Raw genomic sequence first — 21,637 nt, forward strand, 5'->3', positions numbered from 1 at the left:
CTCTTCCTATGCCTTTCTCTTTCTCTCAAGTCTCTGTCCAAGCTGCAATCAGTATAGTCGGCTTCTCTGGACAAACTTTCGTTTTTTATTTTTTTGCCCGCAGCTGGCACACAACTTTAATACACTTTGAACTATACATATTTATAGCTGAATTCACAACAAATATCGGAGTGTGAAGAAGAGTTCTGTTTCTCAATGAGTGGGCACTTTTAATCTCAAACATTTTGATTTGTTAGCCACATCGGTGTTTTGCCTACCCCCAAAAGCCAGCCAAATTGATTTCTTATTGAGCACCTCGTAACTTTGTAATGCAAATCTTGTAGCCCCCTTTCTGGATCACAATCTGCTTGCTTGCTTGTCTGTCTATCTATCTGTCTTTCATTGATTGCTGCTATCACTTTTGGCCTTTTCCCCAGAGTTACAGGCCTTAGTGAGGCCAATAAAATGCAAATCGTTTTCCGCGTAAACAAAACGTTTTTAATGAAGCCATCAACTAGAGATGGGCACGTTACAGCAAGTCAGAATCTAATTTCGAATGTGAAAAATAATGTTATAAGCAAGATTCAGCACGTCACAATTATTTTTGGTGGCGAAGTAGTCGTCAAGTAGGTCTGGCATATTTAGACTAGTCTTCGTTTTGCATAATTTTTAATAGAACAAAGAAATTTGTTATAAAATATTGAAGCTATCGTTAATAATTTATTGATTTCAATATAGCAACAATAGTTAATATTTGTAATCAAGCCCTTTTTTGGATTAATATGGTTCGGTTCTTGTTAGGATGAGCCTAGGTTTTGTTCAAAGTAAATAAGCAGTGAATAGCTTCCGGGCTCAAACCGGTTAAATCCCTAGTTAACGTGTGCCTTGTAATGTATATGAACTTTGATTTCTATTAAAGTTGCGCTCGTAAATCAATAGGAATTATGTCATTATTCCCATTCATGTCCATTACGATTATATGCTTTCTCACGCCACTTTCTCTAATTCGCAATCATCGTCTCTATTATCGCATTTATTTAATGGTAAACTGTTGAATTTTGATGGCTTTTAATTGTCTTAAGCAACCCAATCAGTGGGCTTTTCTTTGGTCTGCTCCTTTTTCCTCTCTGATTTGCACTCTCCACTATAAGATCCCTGATTCTGGATAGTCAGCACAATAGTTTTGGGTTCCATTTTGTGCTGACTGCTGACCCACTTATTGGTCACTTCTGGCACTGTTTCCGCTAGCCTTGCAGCCACTTGACTAAACAGCACTCAAATTTGATTTTGATTTATGCTGCCCGCAAACACGATAACCCAACTCGAACTCGAACTTAAACCCAAACCCAAAACCAAACCTAAGGCCGGAGTCGTAGCCACTCACAGCGATTGCATCTCATAACTCTGGCATCTATCGGCCGCTTTCGTATTTACATGCTGCTTACACGCGCATTGGCATGTAACGGAAATTGAGTAGCATTGAGCACTCATGAAAGGGTTGGCCAAATGGACCCAGCCTCATGGATAACCCTCTGCTCCTTGAATTGTCCTACTATGCTGCTTGGTTCCGTGCTAACAATTGAAAGCTTATAGCAGAGCAACGATTTTGGTATTTCCTTTTTGTTTTGTGCAGCCTTTGCCAAGCATGCAAGCAGCTCCAGTTCGACTTCCATATTCAATAGAAAAACACAATTTTCGCAATCTTTGCTTATCTTTTCATCTTACTCGTTGCATGCACACGAACTTGTTACTGTTGCTGCATTTGTTGAGGAAAACTATAGCCGCTTTGAAGATTTGCATGGCGAGGGCAGCATTCCCCCTTTTGTATGTCGACATTACCGGTAATATCAAGTTTTGCCATAAACTAGGGCTGTTTCATAGGTTTTGTCTGCTTGGCAATTTGTTTTTGCGGAAAATATAATAATTTTACTGATAATAATATTGATTTCCCTTCATGCTAAACGAATATTCCCCTTTAACAATGTCAGTATTATAAAGCTCCATAGATAAGGTGAATGAAATAAGTTGTAGTTTATATTTCTAAGCTTAGTTTACACTTCGTCTTAATCGTTTCTTTTTATTTTTCTTTTTATATTTAAATTTTCTTTGCTATGATTATATATTTTTATATAAAAGTCCTTGTGTTGTATTTAAGTAACATATAATCTTATTCATCATCTTATGGTATTTATAAAGGTATAGGGCTTTTTTAAAACTGAAGGTTACACAGTTCACATATTAAAATTTAATTCAAAATAGTTTCATAACTTTCGAAGTTAGCCTCTTAATCTTATCACTCTTCGCCCTTTCATTGGTGTATATTGCTATGCCAGGTTTTATTGTTGTCATTATGTGGAGGCTTGTTCAGCTCTCCTTCACCTCAGCTTTTCCCGCCTTCGTGCTGACTGCATTTACCAGTTACGCCCGGCGTGTTGGGTTGTCTGCATTTTTATTGCTTAATGCCTAGGCACAGGCACAACCCACTCTGCATCCACTGCAGGGTTTCCTCAACCTCTACTTTAATCTTAGCCAGAGTTTACTATACGTTTTTTATGCCCCTGCTACTTTTTTTTTTGTGTATTGCAATGTTGGTATTTTTCCGCTTTGTTTTCATCTTATGCAACACAAAGGTGCATTTTACTTGCCTGCTTGCATACAATGTTATTGTTGCTTCGTATGCTTCTTTCTGTTGGACTTATGCATCAAATAAGGATATTAAATTTCAGCTCGATATACTTGCACTTTACTGTAGTTTGCATTTTATATTAAACAGCCCAAACGTCCACATCCTCTCGATGCGTTATGTTAATGCGATGCTTGTGAAACTTATTGGAAATCAAAGCAATCATACGCCACATTGGCTCAGCTGGAAAAGTACTCGACTGAGAAAAATTTCTATCGCTTGAACATGACGGAACTTTGAAGGAAAATGTAAATTTATCTACTATATATTTAATATATAAAAGTAGCTCTCAAAACGTTGAGCAAATCTTTGAATTTAAATTATAATATGTGTCCAAAATCTATCAAAACTCTCTGGCTCTGCTTTTTTTCCCATAGTTCTTCATATATGATAATTATCTGCGAAAGACAGCAAATTGTTCGATTTTGCCTAATTTTATGGTGTGGGCATAGCAAATGTCGGTCTGTCTGATCGTATCTAAAACGTTCGATTAGAAAACATGGACTTCAATTCGAAATTCACTTAATTTATTCTGAGTGTAGCCGGTGCATAGGTCAGTCATTAATATGCACTCAGGCGTCGGCAACTCCTGACTGATTGCAACGCATTACGTTTCACATTTTTGGCACTCGATCTTTCCGTGTACCCTCCACCCAGCAGTGGCTACCAAGCAGACAAATCGCTTTGATTGATGCCCTTGGTTCAGTGCATTTGAGCTGCCTCTGCAGTTAGTTATTGCTGCCAGTGCTGACGGTTCGGTAATTGCTTTTGGGGCGCACCTTTAAGCCACATAGCTTGATTCTTCGACTCGTGTCCGTTCCCAATATTATGCTCAACAATACGCACGCAATTACCGCAGTTGGGAGCTTGGAAAAAAGTTTGACTCCCCGGAGCCAGACGAAAGTTGTCATAGCTGCTGGGCCCAGGCGCAAACTTTCAGCTCTAATTGCCCAAGTGGTTTTCGAGTGGCATCACCGTCGCCAAGACGCTGTCGTAATAGAGCTTCCTCTTCTCCTTCCGCTGCCACTTCTCTGCTTCTGTGGTGCAGCCAAAGTTTTGCTGGATGGTCACCCCGAAACTTGTCGGCCCAAAATGCACAATCAAAGCTGACCGTTGGCGTTATTAACACAAATGAAAATTGTGGTCATGCTCTCACATGGCAGTTACTTATATTTCAATTTATTAGACGGCAAAGTTTTTGGCTGCCTCGACGCGCCGCCCTGACGACGACAGCCACTTGGCCTAATGAAGTTTCGGATTAGAACTGCAAAATGCACATACCTTTGCACATGTCCCCAAAAAAATGTATATGCATGCATATATCTTTAATATCTTTTAGTCACACATAGGCCAGAATTCAAGATGCCAGAAAAGTTGAACCGCACACACAAGCACATAGGGGAGACATATTTGCCGAGAGTTTTGCATATGTGCACATTGTGGCCCCACAAATACTTTTTCAGGGCACAGCATTTAACTTTTTCTCTTTGGATAATTACTTTTTTATAGCGATATACATGGAATTAAGACAACGGGAGATTTGAGCTACTGACAGAGCACATGTTATTATAAAATGCAAAAGCTAGCACAAATGATAATTATTTATGTTAATTGTTTTTTCATCAACAGAGATCTGGATACACTAATTTTTAAGCTAGATTTAAATAAATTTACGTCTTAAATCTTTAACAGAATTTATCAAATGGCTGATTTATTGAATAATTTAAGAATATTGACAGTATCTCGAATCGAACACTGAATTATACAAACAACTTAAAAAATGTTCATTTACCTAAAATATAGGGTATTTATTAGTCTTATATGCCTTATTCGGCTAGCTTCCTTTGGTGTCAAAGTGGGCTCCGTTGTCAATTCAGTTGTGTCATGAATCATTATCAATGTTTATGCAAATGTTGACGCCTTTTGGCTGCTCCAGTTTCGTGTTTCGTAGCAAATCAAAATTCCATTAAACTTTCGGTGCGCCCGCATAATTTTGCAACATTTTGTGGTTTGAACTTTACTTTTTGGCACTTTTTACAGTGCTGCTCTGTGGTTTTTAATTAAAATTTGTTTGCTAATATAAAGCTGCCAACGTTTCGCTGCCATTTGCCTTTGTTGATTGTTGTTGTCTTCTGGTTCTGGGCAAATATGTCTGGCCGTCTAATTAGGAGCGCACATCCACAGTGAAATTACATTGCGTATACGCAGCGTGTGCCTTTTTAATAATGCCGAAAACATTTTGATAGACAACAGCGAAAAAGGGACAACAAACCAGGACGAAAAACGAAACGTTGTGGGTGTTGCGTTCCGGGGCGGGGCGGGGCGGTGCCGGCCGAAAAAAGCCGAAAAAGCAAAATGGGAAAAGAGAAAACAGAAAACGTGTTGGCTAATTGAAAAAAATACATTTTAATAGCATAATTTTTGGCGCTGTGGTTGTGTCTGCTCTTAAATCGCCCGTCTGGCGGTTTTCCTCACGATGTGTTTGCTGCGGTTATATTGGGCCACGCACTCAACTTGGCTCTTGGCTTTATTATTAGCCAGCTATCACCTGAAAACAATCTTAGCTGAGCTGTCACGTTCTTGCCTCTACTTCGATGACATCAAACACTATTCGAATGAAATTTGATTTTGATTAGACGATTTGTATGCTGCTTAAATCAGCGCCTTATGTTTAATAAAAGAAATTGCTTTTCGCTGCATGTATCTGTTGTGCAGGCCAGACGTTGCTCCCAGCTGAATTAAATTAAAAATTCAATGAAAGCCCATTAACAGCGTTGCGTCAGATTGGTTTTCATCGCAACTGTCTGACAGGCGATTGAGCAAATTTGTTATTTCAAATAATCAAACTGTGTATCTGTGGCTTGGTCGGTTTCTTGGTTTGCTTATATTGATTATGCGCCGCAAATGAGGCGTCAAAGAAATCAGCAGCTGTTGTTCCTCCCGTCTGTGGTCTGTAAGCTGTCTGCTGAATTAAGATTTTGTCTAAGCGCTCTAGACACAGCACACGTCAGACGTCTATTGATGTATGATTACTTTATTTTTATGAGTTATTGCCAAGGCATGTTTTTGAAAGAATATAAATATGTTTTAGTGCTTGTAATTATATCTTTATTTGTAAATTCATGTTTATTGTTGTTTCTCTATTAAAAGACTACGTCTCGATCTGTATTTACAGTTGCATCTGCACCTGTGTAGCTATCATTGTTATTATCAATGTAAGTAATATAATCAATATCAGTAATATTATTAGTAGTGTATTATTGGTATTGTTATCTGAATTATTATAATTATAAGCATTTTTAGTATTAGTATCAGTATCAGTATCAGTATCAGTATCAGTATCAGTATCAGTATCAGTATCAGTATCAGTATCAGTATCAGTATCAGTATCAGTATCAGTATCAGTATCAGTATCAGTATCAGTATCAGTATCAGTATCAGTATCAGTATCAGTATCAGTATCAGTATCAGTATCAGTATCAGTATCAGTATCAGTATCAGTATCAGTATCAGTATCAGTATCAGTATCAGTATCAGTATCAGTATCAGTATCAGTATCAGTATCAGTATCAGTATCAGTATCAGTATCAGTATCAGTATCAGTATCAGTATCAGTATCAGTATCAGTATCAGTATCAGTATCAGTATCAGTATCAGTATCAGTATCAGTATCAGTATCAGTATCAGTATCAGTATCAGTATCAGTATCAGTATCAGTATCAGTATCAGTATCAGTATCAGTATCAGTATCAGTATCAGTATCAGTATCAGTATCAGTATCAGTATCAGTATCAGTATCAGTATCAGTATCAGTATCAGTATCAGTATCAGTATCAGTATCAGTATCAGTATCAGTATCAGTATCAGTATCAGTATCAGTATCAGTATCAGTATCAGTATCAGTATCAGTATCAGTATCAGTATCAGTATCAGTATCAGTATCAGTATCAGTATCAGTATCAGTATCAGTATCAGTATCAGTATCAGTATCAGTATCAGTATCAGTATCAGTATCAGTATCAGTATCAGTATCAGTATCAGTATCAGTATCAGTATCAGTATCAGTATCAGTATCAGTATCAGTGTCTGAAACTGAATCTGTATCAGTATCAGTGTCTGAATCTGTATCAGTATCTGAATCTGATCTGTATCTGTATCTGTATCTGTATCTGCATCAGTATATCTGTATCTGTATCTGTATCTGTATCTGTATCTGTATCTGTATCTGTATCTGTATCTGTATCTGTATCTGTATCTGTATCTGTATCTGTATCTGTATCTGTATCTGTATCTGTATCTGTATCTGTATCTGTATCTGTATCTGTATCTGTATCTGTATCTGTATCTGTATCTGTATCTGTATCTGTATCTGTATCTGTATCTGTATCTGTATCTGTATCTGTATCTGTATCTGTATCTGTATCTGTATCTGTATCTGTATCTGTATCTGTATCTGTATCTGTATCTGTATCTGTATCTGTATCTGTATCTGTATCTGTATCTGTATCTGTATCTGTATCTGTATCTGTATCTGTATCTGTATCTGTATCTGTATCTGTATCTGTATCTGTATCTGTATCTGTATCTGTATCTGTATCTGTATCTGTATCTGTATCTGTATCTGTATCTGTATCTGTATCTGTATCTGTATCTGTATCTGTATCTGTATCTGTAATCGATAATCGATAACTTGCTCCGTTTCCAAGCAATCGATAAAAATCGATATCGATATCCTGTTTTTGGGCAATTTTGGTAAATAATAAGAGCTAGAGTCACCAAACTTGACATATAGCTTCTAAAATACAATATATGTAAGCATTTGATGTTGGAAGAAGAGGGTTCAGGGCATCCCCTAGTTGGGAGCTCCCGACTATAACCTCTTGTTTTATTTATTTTTGTTGTCATACGATTTGATAATTTTTATGTTATACACTAAGCCAGCATAGAGATAAAATTTCGCTTGTCGAAAGTATATTTAGCGATTGTAGTTGCCCACGCTTTAATAATGCTTGGTTCATTGAATTTCATTCAATTAAATGCAGATTCTCGTAGACCTGCCGCAGGCGTAAGGTATAATCGCCATATTTTTTGCTGTTTGTGTTTAAAATAAGTTTATTTAGCTACTGGCCTTTCCAAACTGTTTTGACTTTTTGGCAACCATATTTGACAACTGAATTATTTTGGCCATCAATTGAAAAAGTGTCCGTACCTTTAATTAATATCATATTTTCAAGAGCTTAGCATAAAATGAATGTTTATTGCAAACTGCAGATTGAAAAGTTCCAGAATTGCTGTGCTCAGCAACTTTGTCTAGTGAAACATATGTAATTACTATTATTCCCTGTGAACTATTGAAAATATAAAGCGGGAATGATAAAGGAAAATTATTGGCAGCCCAACAAGACGTGGGACGGCAGACAAATGCAGCCCAGCCCAACACACAAATGGTTTCTAGATCGATAAACTTTGCAAGGAGCACACAATTTGTGTGTTGAACCTGCCACGCCCACTTCCTGGATGCTGTAGCATAGACAATAAATTCGAACAAAAGGCAACACATTCGTCGAGTGGCAGCAGCAGCAAAAGAAGAAAATTGTCAGAATCGTAGTGTGGTACAAGTTAAAAGAAAAAAAAAGGGATAGAGAGATGGTGCTAGAGAGAGGGTAGGGGACGAAAGAAACAAAGTGAAAACTGAAACCAAATACCCAAACACAAAATGGCAGCTCTTTAGCTGCGATTTATATTTGAAATGCCTTTGGGTGGCCACTGAAGCGGCAAATGCTTTTGCGGCATTGCCTCAAATGGAGCGAGGGCCCTAAAAAAATATATTGCACCGAAATTTATTCATCGACGGCAGTTGCAACTTATTTTTATGCCTGTTAATTGCCAGCCAGCCAGACCCTCCACCTTACTGATGCCAGTTTCGCACCAGGAATGGGTTCCACTTTGCATACGCAACTGTCAACTTTTGCCATTTTGGCAAACTTCACACCAGGCGGCTGCCAGCTCCCAGGAGTTATTTGTCTGTTCCCCCTATCCACTTGCCCATATGTGGGCATCATAAATATTTTCCAGTCCATTGATTTTTGGTCGCTGTGAATGTTGTCGATGTTGATGATGTCCGTCGGACGGACGGACAGAGCAAGAGCAAGAGCAAGAGCAGCGGCAGCCGCACCCAAAATTTGTGTTCCAAACAACAGTTTCTGAATTATTTCAACAAACTACTTGGATTTGAAATGCAATTTAGCGTAACACATAAATACATTTGTGCTTTTATATAAAGGCCAATCAATACGACAGTATCTTGCAAGAACCACTGGAATGTGAATATTAATTTTCGAAGGCGAAATGTATTTTGCTTTCAGACAAAAAAAGTTGGTTTATGATTACTTCAGTAATTTAGTCTGAATGAAGATCCATTCGCGCGCTTTTAATCAACGTTATCAACACATTTTGAAACTTTGCCTTTCTATGTGATTCTCAAGAATTCAAGTAAGCCTTTAAAGTTCTTATGCTCTTTATTATAAGTTTTGTAAAGGATAATTTTGTGGAATAGATAAATTTATATATATATATATATATATATATATATATATATATATATATATATATATATATATATATATATATATATATGCTTATATTATATAATTATATTTTTATGTATATACTAATTTTTATATCTATATGTGGATTATATATTTTTATATATTTATATATATATTTTTATGCAACTAATGCTTAAATTCAAATTTATTAGTTGTCGAAATTGTCATGAAATTGAATTTAAAATCATTTCCGTCGGTAATTTGCAACTTGTTGTTGCCTGTTACGCATAAGCTGTTATCGCTTCCCAACATCCCACTTCCCCCGCTCCAACTCGCTTAACGGTTGCTCTTTGGCTATGTTTTGTTTTGTTTTCAGCGACACTTGATTGCCTTTATGTGTGGTTGTTGTCGTTGTCGGTCGTGTACGTCAGCCGGGCTGACGCGCAAAAGTATGCTACACTTCAAATAGACTCAAATTATGTTGTCGCTGAGAGAGTGTAAGCAGGATAGACAGAAAGCAAGCAAGATGGAGTGTGAAGAGAAGGGCAAGAGTGTGCGTCTGTGTGTGTTTTTTGTTATATGTGCAGTGTTTTCTTAACGCCTTTTATGCCTGACAACAATTTTATGTGCTCATAAATATTTTTGCTCAAGTTAATTGAAACATTACCAAAAAATGCTTGTTGGCAAATATTGAAATATTTATGGGTTGGGCACACGCTAATGGGCTGTATATATGTTTTTCCTTTTCTTTTTTTGCTTGATAGGTTTTCTGTTAATAATTTATTGCCGGTTGTTTGTTTATAATTGATTGAATCGAAACCGAAATTTGTTCATAAAAATGAAGCTTTATTCTGTGCATCATTCTATTCGCATGTAGTTATTAGAGGTGTGCAAGTAATATTGTTTATTTAATTATTACTCAAGTGTAATCTAAGATCCTTACAAAAAATATTACTTAAAACACAAATATGAGAAAAAAATAAATATATTCTGAACTTATACTCCATAAAATCTTAATAACTACTAATTTATCTTCTTCTTGTCTTCAATCTCTTTGTCTTCAGTGACGCATTCATGGCATTTAACTTGATCATTTTGCTTACGCAAACTGTCCTCTTGCCTTACTACTTCGTCAATTGATTTGGCCACATAATCAATATTATTTAAATTTAATCCGCAGACATTGATGCGCCCGCAGTTTAGCAAATAAATATGTTTCTCTTTTAACAATTTATGACACTGATTCGCTATTAAGAAAGATTTTAAGATTTAAATTAGTTAAGTTTCTTTCTACGTACGTGGCAATCCCAAAAATGAGAACATTCCACACTGTTTTTCAATGTGATCCCATGTACCTGGAGTTTCCAGCTCTTTGAGTTTATTGGTTAACGCTTTTCGCATTTTTTTAATACGATCGACCATTTCGCCAATAGTTTTTATCCTGCATAAATAAAATTGTATGTAATGTACTATTCTCTTCTGCCCATTTAAATAACACGCACCATTCTTTTTTGTGATTTTCGTCCGTTAGGAGTTTTGCAACAACTCGACTACAAAATGCAGGTGGATTTGAATAATTTGTTCGAATTATAATCGTAAACTGCGAAGCTACCGCCTCAAAATACTTTGCTTCCTTCAACACGACTATCAGATTGCCAACGCGCTCATCTGTAATTCCAGTAGAAATCAGCAATTTATGAAATTAGCACATGTGTTCCTCATACAAGAACTCAAGTGATAACTATCTAATGTGATTCTAATATGGTTCGTTTAAAAAAAGGCACTGGCTCTAGCACCAGCAAGAATCATTAATATAGCTTTGGAACATCCGTAAATCACACTGTGTAAACAAGCCTCTCACTTACTGTATAGGCCCATATTTTTGGAAAACGATTGTGCTATTAATGTTTCAATGCCCTCTTTGACAAAGTATCTAACTGCCCAGGTATCGCGCTCCGGATCCCCACTTGCAAATCCTTGATAAGCAACATCAAAGAATGGGAACAGATTGCGCTCTTTTATAACTTGTGCTATTTGCTTCCATTGTCTTTTAGTAGGATCCATTCCAGTCGGATTGTGTGCTGAAGGCTGCAACAAAACAACATCACCCTGATTCGCTTCATTAAGGGCAGCCAATAGCTTGGGTATATCAATATTTCGTTTTGATGCATTCCAATAGGGATAACCCTTTAGGGTTTTAAATCCAGCCTGTTTTAAAATAAGGGAATGATTCTTCCAAGTAGGGTTTGACATGTAACAAGTTCGTTTCTTTAAATGTTGGCTTATAAATTCAACAGCTATTCGTAGTGCACCGCTGCCTGAAATAGTCTGAACTCCTACAATCTGAAGGTAGAAAAAACATCATTAGGTGTAGTAGATGCGCAAGAGGAATTTCTAGTCATTTCTAGTTACACGCTTTTCTTCAATTGCCTTGCAGTCCTTCCCTAAAATGAGTTCGGTTGCTGCTTTTGTAAACTCTGGATTCCCAAGTACGGGTAAATACTCAAAATTTAAATCTGGATTTTCAACTAATTGCAATGCACATTTTTTTACAACCGGCAATATGTAAGACTGGCTTTCTTCGGTTCGATACACTAAAGCATAAATGCTTTCAGTTTTTAGTGAACAGCAATAAAACAAATCAATCTAATCCGCTTACCACCTACTCCTAAATTTACTTTATTATCGTTCTTGTCTTCCTGAAACAGATTTGTTAAATGAGAAACCCCCATGGGAGGTAATGTTTTAATATTTTCGAAGGCAGATTTCTCACAGTCGTCCGATCCGCAATAGTCACGGCTGGTATATTTGAATAAACTGAGTAATATTTTGGTTATTAACGTACATATTCATTGGGTGGTTTGTTACTTTAGCTTGGATAAAAGCGAATAACTTGAAAATTTAAGCATAATGGAAATAAAATTGAAAATTTGGAACAAAACCGAAATAAATTTAAGATGAATGTGCTATGAATGCTTATTCAAAGACTATGTTGACTATTTGGATGCTTGCTTGTTAGCCTTGTATCTCTACTCAGTAAAGCGCCCAACACTATTGCAAATCCACTCTTAAATAACATCGGTATTTCTGGTCCGATTTATAGATCTATTTTTTATTTTAAATATATTTTTTTTTGTTTATTTTTAATCTGGGATTGTTCTTTAAAAGTAATACATAAAAATTTGTAAGCAGTGCTTAAAGCCATGAAAATCGCGTAGAAGGGCGTTTGGACCAAAAGGAGTTGGTCTGCTGTGCTCACTGAAGGGCTTTTGGATGTAGTACATAGAACAACCTAATAAACATCATTGTCATATGCAGGAAATCTCAGCTTCCGGTTCGACGAGAGCCATGTTTCTTTGCTAAGGTGGAAATAAAATAAATTATTTACTTTTTATCCTCCTCTCATTAATTTCATTCTAGTTAGTCATCGCTTTTTATGCCTTTATTTGATTCCAAATTGGCAGTATTCTCACTCGAACTACATGTTCTCATATTGTTATCTTTATCACTCGCATCAATTATCTCTTTATCACTCGAACCAGTTATCTCAGTGCAAGTCTTATCAGTCGAACCAATTGCATTCTCATTTTCCTTATCAATTGAGCCAATTATTTCTTTAGTGATGCCCTTATCACGCGAAGCAATTGACTCCTTATCGTTATCAATCGAACCAATTATATCTTTGGTGCAATCCTTATCAGTCAAACCAATTGTCTTATTATCCCTATCAATTGAACCAATAAACTCGTTAGTGATGTCCTTATCACTTGAGCCAATTGTCTTATCATTTTCAATCGAACCAATTATATCTTTGGTGCAATCCTTATCAGTCAAACCAATTGTCTCCTTATTATCCTTATCAATTGAACCAATAATATCGTTAGTGATATCGTTATCACTCGAACAAATTTTCTCCTTTTCTTTTTCAACCGCACCAATTATATCTTTGGTGCAATCCTTATCAGTCAAACCAATCTTCTCCCTATTATCCTTATCTATTAAGCCAATTATCTCGTTAGTGATGTCCTTATCACTCGAACCAATTTCCTCCTTATCTTTTTCAACCGCACCAATTATATCTTTGGTGCTATCCATCTCTTCAGTGATGGCCTTATCAATCGAACCAATTATATCTTCAGAGCAATCCGTATTAGTCGAACCAGTTATTTCTTTAGTGCAATCCATGTCACTTAAGCCGGTTATTTCAATAGTGCAATCTTGATCAGCCGAACTAAATACCGGTATGGTACAATCTTTATCAGCCGATCCAATTGTCTCCTTCGTGTTATCTTTATCAGTCAAACCAGTTATATCTTTAGTGCACTCCTTATTTGCCGAACCTGTTGACTTTGTAGTGAAATCATTATCAGTCAAACCAATTACCTGCTTAGGGCAATCATTATCAACCGATTCAATTGCCTCCATTGTGTTATCTTTATCAGCCGATGCAATTATCTCTTTAGTGCAAGCCTTATCTTCCGAACCAATTGCCTCCATTGTGTTCATTTTATCAGACGAACCAATTGAGTCTTCAGTGATATCCTTATCAGTCGAACCAATTGACTTTTCAGTGATGTCCTTATCATTTGAAGCAAAAACCTGCTTATTGCAATCCTTATCACTCAAACCAATTGTTTCCTTAATGTCATTCTTATCATTGGAATCACTTGCTTCTTCCTTGTTATACTTATCACAGGAACCACTTGCCTCAATTTTGTTATCTATTTCAGTCGAACTAATTATCTCCTTGTTGACATCCTTTTCACTGTTTTCCTTCGCAACCGAACCATTTGCCTCGTTATTATTATCACCTCCAGCAGCTGCACAACTCGCATCCTTAATAACTTCGCTTATAGATTCGGCTACATATTCGAGATTTTTCGAGTTCAATCCACAGATATTTATGCGACCCGATCGAAGCAAATAAATATGCTTATCTCTGATCAGCTTTTCACATTGTTCCGCTGCTGAAAAAATTGAAGTTTAAAAAGGTTCTTTAGAAAATAATCCCACTTACGTTGTAGACCCAACATTGAGAACATTCCACGCTGTTTTACAATGTGATCCCATGTACCGGGTGTCTCCAGCTCTGTGAGTCTTTCGGCTAATTCTCTTCGCATAGTCTTCACACGATCTGACATTTCGCTTAAATGTTGTAGCCTAAATACAGGGGAATACTAATTCATATACTTTTTTGTCTAGTGTTATAAGTATCGTTTACCAAATATGTTTATTTTCCTCGCTTGTCAGCAGCTTTGCAACTATACGACTGCCAAACGCGGGCGGATTTGAATAGTTATTCCGAATAAGATTTGTTATCTGTGAGGTTACAGCTTTGGCATGCTTTGCATCTTTCAACACGACTACCAGATTGCCTATCCGCTCATCTAAATTCAATGAAAATCAGAAACTCATGAACCTCATCAGGAAGTTAAATTCAGAAAAGCTCGTTCAGGCTGTTTCTAAAATCCTTGTGTAGTAAATAAACCGCATGTGTATTATAAACCACAAAACAAGACAAATAATTATTCTGAACGAGCCTTTAAAATACACTCACTGTATAAGCCCATGCTTTTGGAGAAAGATTGTGCTATTATTGTTTCAATGCCCTCTTTGACAAAGTATCTTACGGCCCAGGCATCGCGATCCGGATCACCACTTGCAAATCCCTGATATGCAACATCAAACAATGGGAATAGTTTACGCTGTTTTATAACTTCGGCAATTTGTTTCCATTGTTTTTTTGTGGGATCCATGCCCGTGGGATTGTGAGCCGCGGCCTGAAATACAACTATGGCTCCTTCTGGGGCTTCGCTAAGCGCCGCCAAAAGCTTGGAGATATCAATTTTATGTTTTTTGGCATTCCAATAGGGATAATGCTTAAGGTGCTTGAATCCAGCTGCCTTAAAGACACCAAAGTGATTATCCCAAGTGGGCTGTGGCATGTAACAAGTGCGTCGCTTCATAACTTGGCTCATGAACTCAGCAGCTACTCGAAGGGCACCGGTGCCTGAAATAGTTTGAGCAGCCACAATCTGAGGGTGGAAAAACTCCATTGTGATGCAAGAGAAGAATTCCTATTAATCAGAATGCTCACTCGGTTTTCTTCTATTGCCTTGCAGTCCTTCCCTAAAATGAGTTCGGTGGCTGCCTTTGTAAACTCTGCATTGCCCAGTATGGGTAGATATTCATGAGTCATGTTGGGGTCTTTAATTATTTCCAATTCACACTTTTTAACAACTGGCAATACCAAAGGCTTGTTTTCTTCAGTCCGATATGCTGCCAAATAAGTGATTAGGATTCTCAATTGCGTCTCAGTATTAACTAAATCCCGTATTACTGGGATTTGAGTCCACCTACCGCCAATTCCTAAATTGACTTTTTTCTCATGCTTGTCCTCCATATAAAGCTTTGTCAAATGAAAAACCTCAATCGGTGGCGCCGTCTTAATGTCGGCGAAGACTGATTTCTGGCTCTCATCTGATCCGCTGTACTCACGGCTGGAGAACTTAATAAAACTGGGAATTGTTTGGGAATCAAAGGGATATCTATGTGTTGCTTATAGGCATTTTTACCTGTTTTTGGATGCAAATAAATGGCTGGGATATCTAAGCATAACGAATACCATTAAGTAAAATTTAAAAATTTAGATACTAACGTGCAGAAAATTTTGATTGTTTTTCAAATGAAAGATATATCAATGTGTTTTAGAAAACTATTCAGAGTTGTTTATGGAAAGTAAATCGCGTGTGTGGAACTTCGCCAGCATATCGCCATGAGAGAAAACTAGAAAACTGCGCCAATTAATCTTGCCTTTCTCAATGGCCTGCATTCTAAAGAAGATTTGTAGACTGCGCAATGAATGGCGTAGATGTCAGTTTAAGTGATTGTAAATTTGAGATGTATTTAACAGCCAGCGTTCCGCTTTGGATTTATTTGCCAACGATTTTAGTTTGTTTGTGGCACAGGAACTCGAATATGACCGCAGCAAATCGCTGCCTTGTTTGTCTTATATACCGGACTCTGCCACAACAACAGCAACAATAACAAAAACAGCCAGAACAACAACAACACAATTTAAATGTTTTCATTGAAAGTTGCGTAGCTGCTGCTGCTGTGGCTCGCGTTATCTTCATTGTTTGGATTTCAGAGCTTCGCATGGCAGACATATCAGGCAGGCCAAATATTTGATGGGTGCGTTGGGTTCAGCAAGGCGAAAGGAAGCCACCGGCAAGCAACAAACGATTTTCAGCTACATTCAAATGGGCGTCTCGTCAGTCTATCTGGGTCATAAACTTAGTTAATTGCTAGGCTATCCCGCATGTGATTTCATTGCACTGATTAACTGTAAATATTTTCTTTTAAATGTGCACAAAAATTATTTTACTGACCTTTTCCACTTTTCTTTTATAACATCTTATCGGGAAAAATCAAACCTCGATCTTTATTTCTGCAAACGTCGAATTACTTAATAGAAATTTAAGAATATTATTTCGATTTATTTTTATATATGTTGTAAAAATTCTTGTACTAGGGCTAGACAGTCTAGAGTGGGTAACAAAGTGAGCTGATAATCGTTCCGGGATATTCTTTAAATAGCTATTAAATGAAGACATGCTTACTTCTGTGTTAGGAATAACATTGGCCCAGTGCTAAAGGCATATTGTGATGTTTTGGGAGAGTTAAATTTATTTTCTTTAATTGAGACTTTATCATACAAACTTTTTAAATTTATTTCTCTTAATTCTATATCAAACGATTTCATATAAATAACCAAAGATCTCGACTAGGAAACTTGACATACCAACTGATTTGGACGTGTTCTAATTTAAATTAAGCCTCTTTCATGTCAATGTTTTATAAAACAAAAACCAAGCATATATTAAAAAAAATACATGTGGATTTTTAGCCACATGCGAATCTGAAGGGAACAATATTATATTCAAGTAAATTTACATTTTTGCCTAATTACATTCTCTGCCAAATCTATTTGAGTACTTGTGAGTGTATTCGTGCAAATATTGCCATCAATGCGGGTTGATTGTGTGATTTGTTTTAAATTTTAGAGTAGTCATAAAGCCAGTTCCAGAAGTTTGAAGGAAGGCAACTATTTCTATATATCCCGGATAACCTATCAGATGTTTTGCCAGCTTGTTAAACAAGCCTGTCGAGAGCTACATATAAACTTACACTGTGAGCAGTTATAGCTAAAGCTCTGCTCTGCCCTGGCATGCTCCGCTTGACCTTATCCATAAAATACTCGTAACCCGTTTCCGCTGCACATTTGCACAAACAATCAAGGCGACCGCATCGGTGAGGCATGCTTAATGGCCTGGCATTGCGGATGGAAGAGGAAGCCATTTTTATACATTTTATGCACACACGCACACAAACATGGTTAACGCTAGCGTAGCTATCAGCTTTTTGTCTTCCTTGCTCATCAATTGGCGCAGAGACGCTGCTGCGCCTGCAATTTATTTTTTATGCATGAAGTGTAAATTAAAATTAAATTGACTGTGTGAAGCTCACGTTAGAAACATTTTTTTGTTTCCCATTACGTGCCACGCGGCGTATGAATAATAAAAAATGGCCACGCCAGCAGCAACTTAAAGGTTGCCAATGACCGCCGCACGCTGCGTGCCGGCCGCTCCTACCATTTATTTATTATCACATATTCATACGGCCCTTTTATTTTGTGTTTTTAATTAAGTTATAAAATATTAATTTGTTCTGTTGTTTTTATGGCTGTTGCATCGTGCTGCTGCTGCTGCGGTTGACATGCATTTTGCGGTCTCGTAGTGCTGCAGCTCTGTGGCAATTTGGTGCCTCCATCCTTCCCCAGATCAACGTTTCCCGCTGTGCTCAGTGCCAGTGACAGTGTCAGCGGCAGACGAGGCAGCGGTTCAGGTTTATGTGCGTGCCAGAGTTTATTGTGTCGCCCAGAATCCAACGTATTGAATATCGCTGTCGCTCTGCTCTATATAACTTTGCTTTCAGCTTGCTTTTATCCCTCGCACAGGCTGCTGCTGCGCCTGCTGCTGGCATTTTACGCGTCATTTAACCCATTCGATTTGGGTTTCAAATGCAACAAATTCTTACTATTCTCGGCGCCACCTGCCTCGAAGCAGCTGCTGTTCCTGTAAACTAGATTGGCGAGGGTTGAACTTGGCAACGTTTGTTTTGCAGTGGAAAACAGAGTACTTTGTGATTCTATCCGCAGAGTTATGTTAAATTGATAAAAGGTTTGCAGTGAAATTTGTTCGGTTCCTAATGCTGATCGACTAAATTATATTTATAACTCAGAGTAAGAGACATGTCCTCCTCCTTTCTTTCTGACTTCGAGTTTATACTATAAGTTACTTATTACCTCTCCTAATATTCTTTTCTGTTTCTTGTGTTACTTATGACTATTTCCCATCATTGTCCATCAATACATATCCAGTAGTTCATAGAGCCTTCACTTAAAAAAACTCCCAGTCGGGCTTATCTATCTGTCTTCATGTAGTTATTCATTGACAACTTTATAATCCTTTGTATCTGTTAATCCCGCATCACCATCTTCCGCCACATCATGCATGCGCTTCCGTTTCGTTCTTGCCATTTTTTAATCTTACAATTCCACAACCTAACCCAACTTTCGTTGTGCTGGCGCTAGCTGCTGCGGACTGTAACATGACAGCTGTCATATGTTGCTATTCCATATCACATTTTATAGCATAGTTTTTTTTTCTTCCGCATTCCTTTCCTATCTGAGCTTTGTTTTGTGCCGTTGCGCTTTACTATCAATTTCTTCTATTCGTATCACAGCATTTTTACGCACAGCACGTGCTGTGAATGCGGCTCTCTCCCACTCTCAGCTAGCCGAGAGCTTTCGCTCTCACTTGTGCGCACTTCATCCTATTTTTCTTTGTACTAGCTCTCTCTCATGGTCTCTGTATCTGGCTTGTTCTCTTTGGCTGATTGGAAGTTGAAACTTTTACTGTGTGCGCGTGTAGACAATACATTTGATTTTCTTTTTCGCCATTTTCATTGTTTCTGTTTTGCTCTGTTTCATATTTCAGCTGTACCACATTTGGCCCATGACTTTGGCAGCGTGCGGAACTCTCAACGCACGGAAACTAAAGCCTGCATTTAAAAGTAAATTATTGTGCCAGCACACACACGCACACGCACACACAGATAGTTGGAGACCCTCTATTTTAGTCATAGTTTCAAGCACCTCTTGAGCGTACGTTGAACTGCTGACCCAAACACCTGTCTAGATTGCGGACTGCGATTGTATTTCGGTTTTTGGGGGTCGACAGTTGACTAGTATATTCGTCATTCTTTAAATATAGTTTGTGTTCCGTGCTGCGGGGAACGGCATGTGCTTAATTTTATTACTCTATTTAGGAAAATGTGGGGATGTGATTTAGTGCGGAAAATTAAAAGGGTTTATGGCTTTATGGATAAGTGGTTGTAGGGCAAATAATAGGCAGATCCGCTTTGGGGAGACTGAAATTCTTTTTATGAGACAATAACGTACAAATATTTGTTGACGTCTTGCAAATGCAAAAACATTTTTACTGTCTTTCCTGGAGATCTACCATATATATACTTTTAGAATATTTTTTAATCTAGGACATTATTTACAACTACAAATATTAAAAGTGTCCATTTTAAATATTGTTTCTTAGATCTATTCACCGCAAAAACATTTGTTTGTTGGGTTCTGTTAGTTGGGCACGGTTTTAAAAATATAAAAACATAAACATAATCAATACCTGTCAGCCGCACAAGTTGCCAATTGAGGTCAATCAACAGCCAGAAAAATTGAAATAATAATAGCAACAACAAGGACAACCGTCTGAATTAATGATGAAATCGACGGTAGACCATTATCATTATGATCATCATCGACATTATTGTCATCATCGTCGTCCTGAAATAATGACATATTCCTGGCTCACGAGCAGCTCATTAATGTTTTTGTCCGCCATTTAGTCTGCATCTTTCTGTTTTGCTGTCCCTTTTCGTTTCACAGCGATCCGCATCCTTTTGCACCTTTCTGCTCTATGGTTACGTCAAGGACTTCAATTATTTGCTGTGCTTTCAGTTCTGCCATTGAATAGAATTTAACGCCCATTGTTTGGTCAGCCATCGTCGTCGTGGGTGGCGCTATTGTTCAACGCTAATTAAAAGAATTTTTCAGCAGATGTTTGCGGCTGTTCCTCGTTTTTCCCAGGTTTTATTATTTTTGGTATCGACTGTAGCTCCATTGTGTGTAGGCGCATGTCAAAGGTGCACATCGTATTTCTGGTTTCCACGTACGTTTTCGGCCATTTTAGCTAATTGAATATGCATTTGATTGACATATAATTTTTGCATGTACTCCTTAACTAACCCCGTGTTGAACCATTTAAATGAACCCAAATGACCTTTGGGTGGTGTAAAGTTTTGAGCTTAAAAATGGTTTCGTTCGTTTTGCTTTTTGTGTTGCCATTCTGCGCGTTGGTCCAGAAAATTTATTTTTATAGGCATTTGCGTAAAGTGCTTTTCAAAGCAATGTTGAAAAAAAAACAAATAAGTAGAATGTAACAAAATCGGCGGTTTTTAAATGGTTCAGCCCTCCTCCAACGGCCGCCCGTTGGTGTCTTTGACGGTTAACGAAGTGTAAATATTTGTAAAAAAGCGCCTGATATCCTTAGCACTTGGCTGCATCTCATGTCGACGCCCCGTGTTGATATATTTGTAATTGGGTTTCTCTGTGAGAATAAACAAGTACTCTTAATGTATGCATGATGGGGCACTGGGCAAGTCGGAAGAGATTTATCGACCTGAAGAACAATGGCAACCAAAATATCAAACAGATGCTTGAATTTTTTAAGTAGCTCTACAATGAAATATTAACTGAAAGCGTATAAATGGGCAATACCCATTTTGTTCGTTATAAAACATTGTAATACGTTAACTATTCTGAGCCTTCGATAAATAAGCGTATTATTTTAGAATAAGAAAGAGGCCCGTTTAAATCAGCGCAATAGCCTGGCGTATGCGTAATTTGGCTCGTTCTACGGCGCTGACCTAAAGCCGCAAGGCAACCTGCAATGGGCGCACGGCTAGACAATTTAATAAGGCGGCACGCCCCCAACACCAGGCCCTTCCACTTGCCGACATAAGCATTTTGTAATTTCAATATAATTTTGTAGCCACACGTATTAAGTATACGACGCATTGCGCTTGTGGTATTTTGTGTTTGTCTATAATGTGCATGTGTGTGTGTTGTGTCTCTTTGTATGTGTTCTGCAGCTGCTTTTGTTTGCTAATATAATATTTTGTAGCATACTTTAGGAGCGGCAACAGCAGCAGCTGCAAAGGGCGGCAGAGTCGCCTGGTATTTTTCTACTTAAGAGTATTTTGTGCTTAGCTCTGCAGTTCAGTCAACTTT

General features: G+C 37.6%; 2 protein-coding genes across 4 annotated transcripts in view; one reads left to right on the plus strand and one right to left on the minus strand.

Annotated features, from left to right (window-relative positions):
• LOC115769857 overlaps window positions 1-21,637 on the plus strand; it is a 147,795-nt gene that overhangs the window by 19,114 nt on the left and 107,044 nt on the right. The gene's annotated exons all lie outside the window — the stretch shown is intronic.
• On the minus strand, window positions 10,194-15,887 carry LOC115769858 (aspartate aminotransferase, cytoplasmic-like). Of its 2 annotated transcripts, XM_030714845.1 has the most exons (10): window positions 15,786-15,887; window positions 15,571-15,728; window positions 15,308-15,489; window positions 14,768-15,245; window positions 14,432-14,597; window positions 14,228-14,370; window positions 11,870-14,174; window positions 11,623-11,804; window positions 11,076-11,553; window positions 10,712-10,878 (listed from the first exon to the last, which is right to left on the minus strand). In XM_030714845.1, exons 1-7 carry the CDS (start codon window positions 15,836-15,838, stop codon window positions 12,631-12,633), a joined length of 2,724 nt encoding a protein of 907 aa, XP_030570705.1. In that variant the 5' UTR covers window positions 15,839-15,887; the 3' UTR covers window positions 10,712-10,878; window positions 11,076-11,553; window positions 11,623-11,804; window positions 11,870-12,630. The 2 variants fall into 2 exon arrangements, with proteins under 2 accessions (XP_030570706.1, XP_030570705.1); XM_030714846.1 differs by lacking the exons at window positions 14,228-14,370; window positions 14,432-14,597; window positions 14,768-15,245; ... (1 more) ...; window positions 15,571-15,728; window positions 15,786-15,887 and adding exons at window positions 10,194-10,457; window positions 10,509-10,651 and having other exon boundaries at window positions 10,713-10,878; window positions 11,870-12,027; window positions 12,079-12,173.

The sequence above is a fragment of the Drosophila novamexicana genome, unplaced genomic scaffold (assembly GCF_003285875.2).
Source record: "Drosophila novamexicana strain 15010-1031.04,08,12 unplaced genomic scaffold, DnovRS2.1 tig00004554-arrow-pilon, whole genome shotgun sequence".
In the NCBI taxonomy this organism is placed as follows: Eukaryota; Metazoa; Arthropoda; class Insecta; order Diptera; family Drosophilidae; genus Drosophila; species Drosophila novamexicana.

What these genes read in the sequence shown, in the direction of transcription:
- LOC115769858 (XM_030714845.1), bottom strand. Translation starts at nt 15,838, where the DNA reads ATGGTATTCGTTATGCTTAGATATCCCAGCCATTTATTTGCATCCAAA. An exon ending in CAAAAGCATGGGCTTATACA is followed by an intron (nt 14,598 to 14,767) that starts GTGAGTGTATTT and finishes CATTGAATTTAG; the next exon opens with ATGAGCGGATAGGCAATCTG. An exon ending in CTCAATGTTGGGTCTACAAC is followed by an intron (nt 14,175 to 14,227) that starts GTAAGTGGGATT and finishes TTTTTTCAGCAG; the next exon opens with CGGAACAATGTGAAAAGCTG.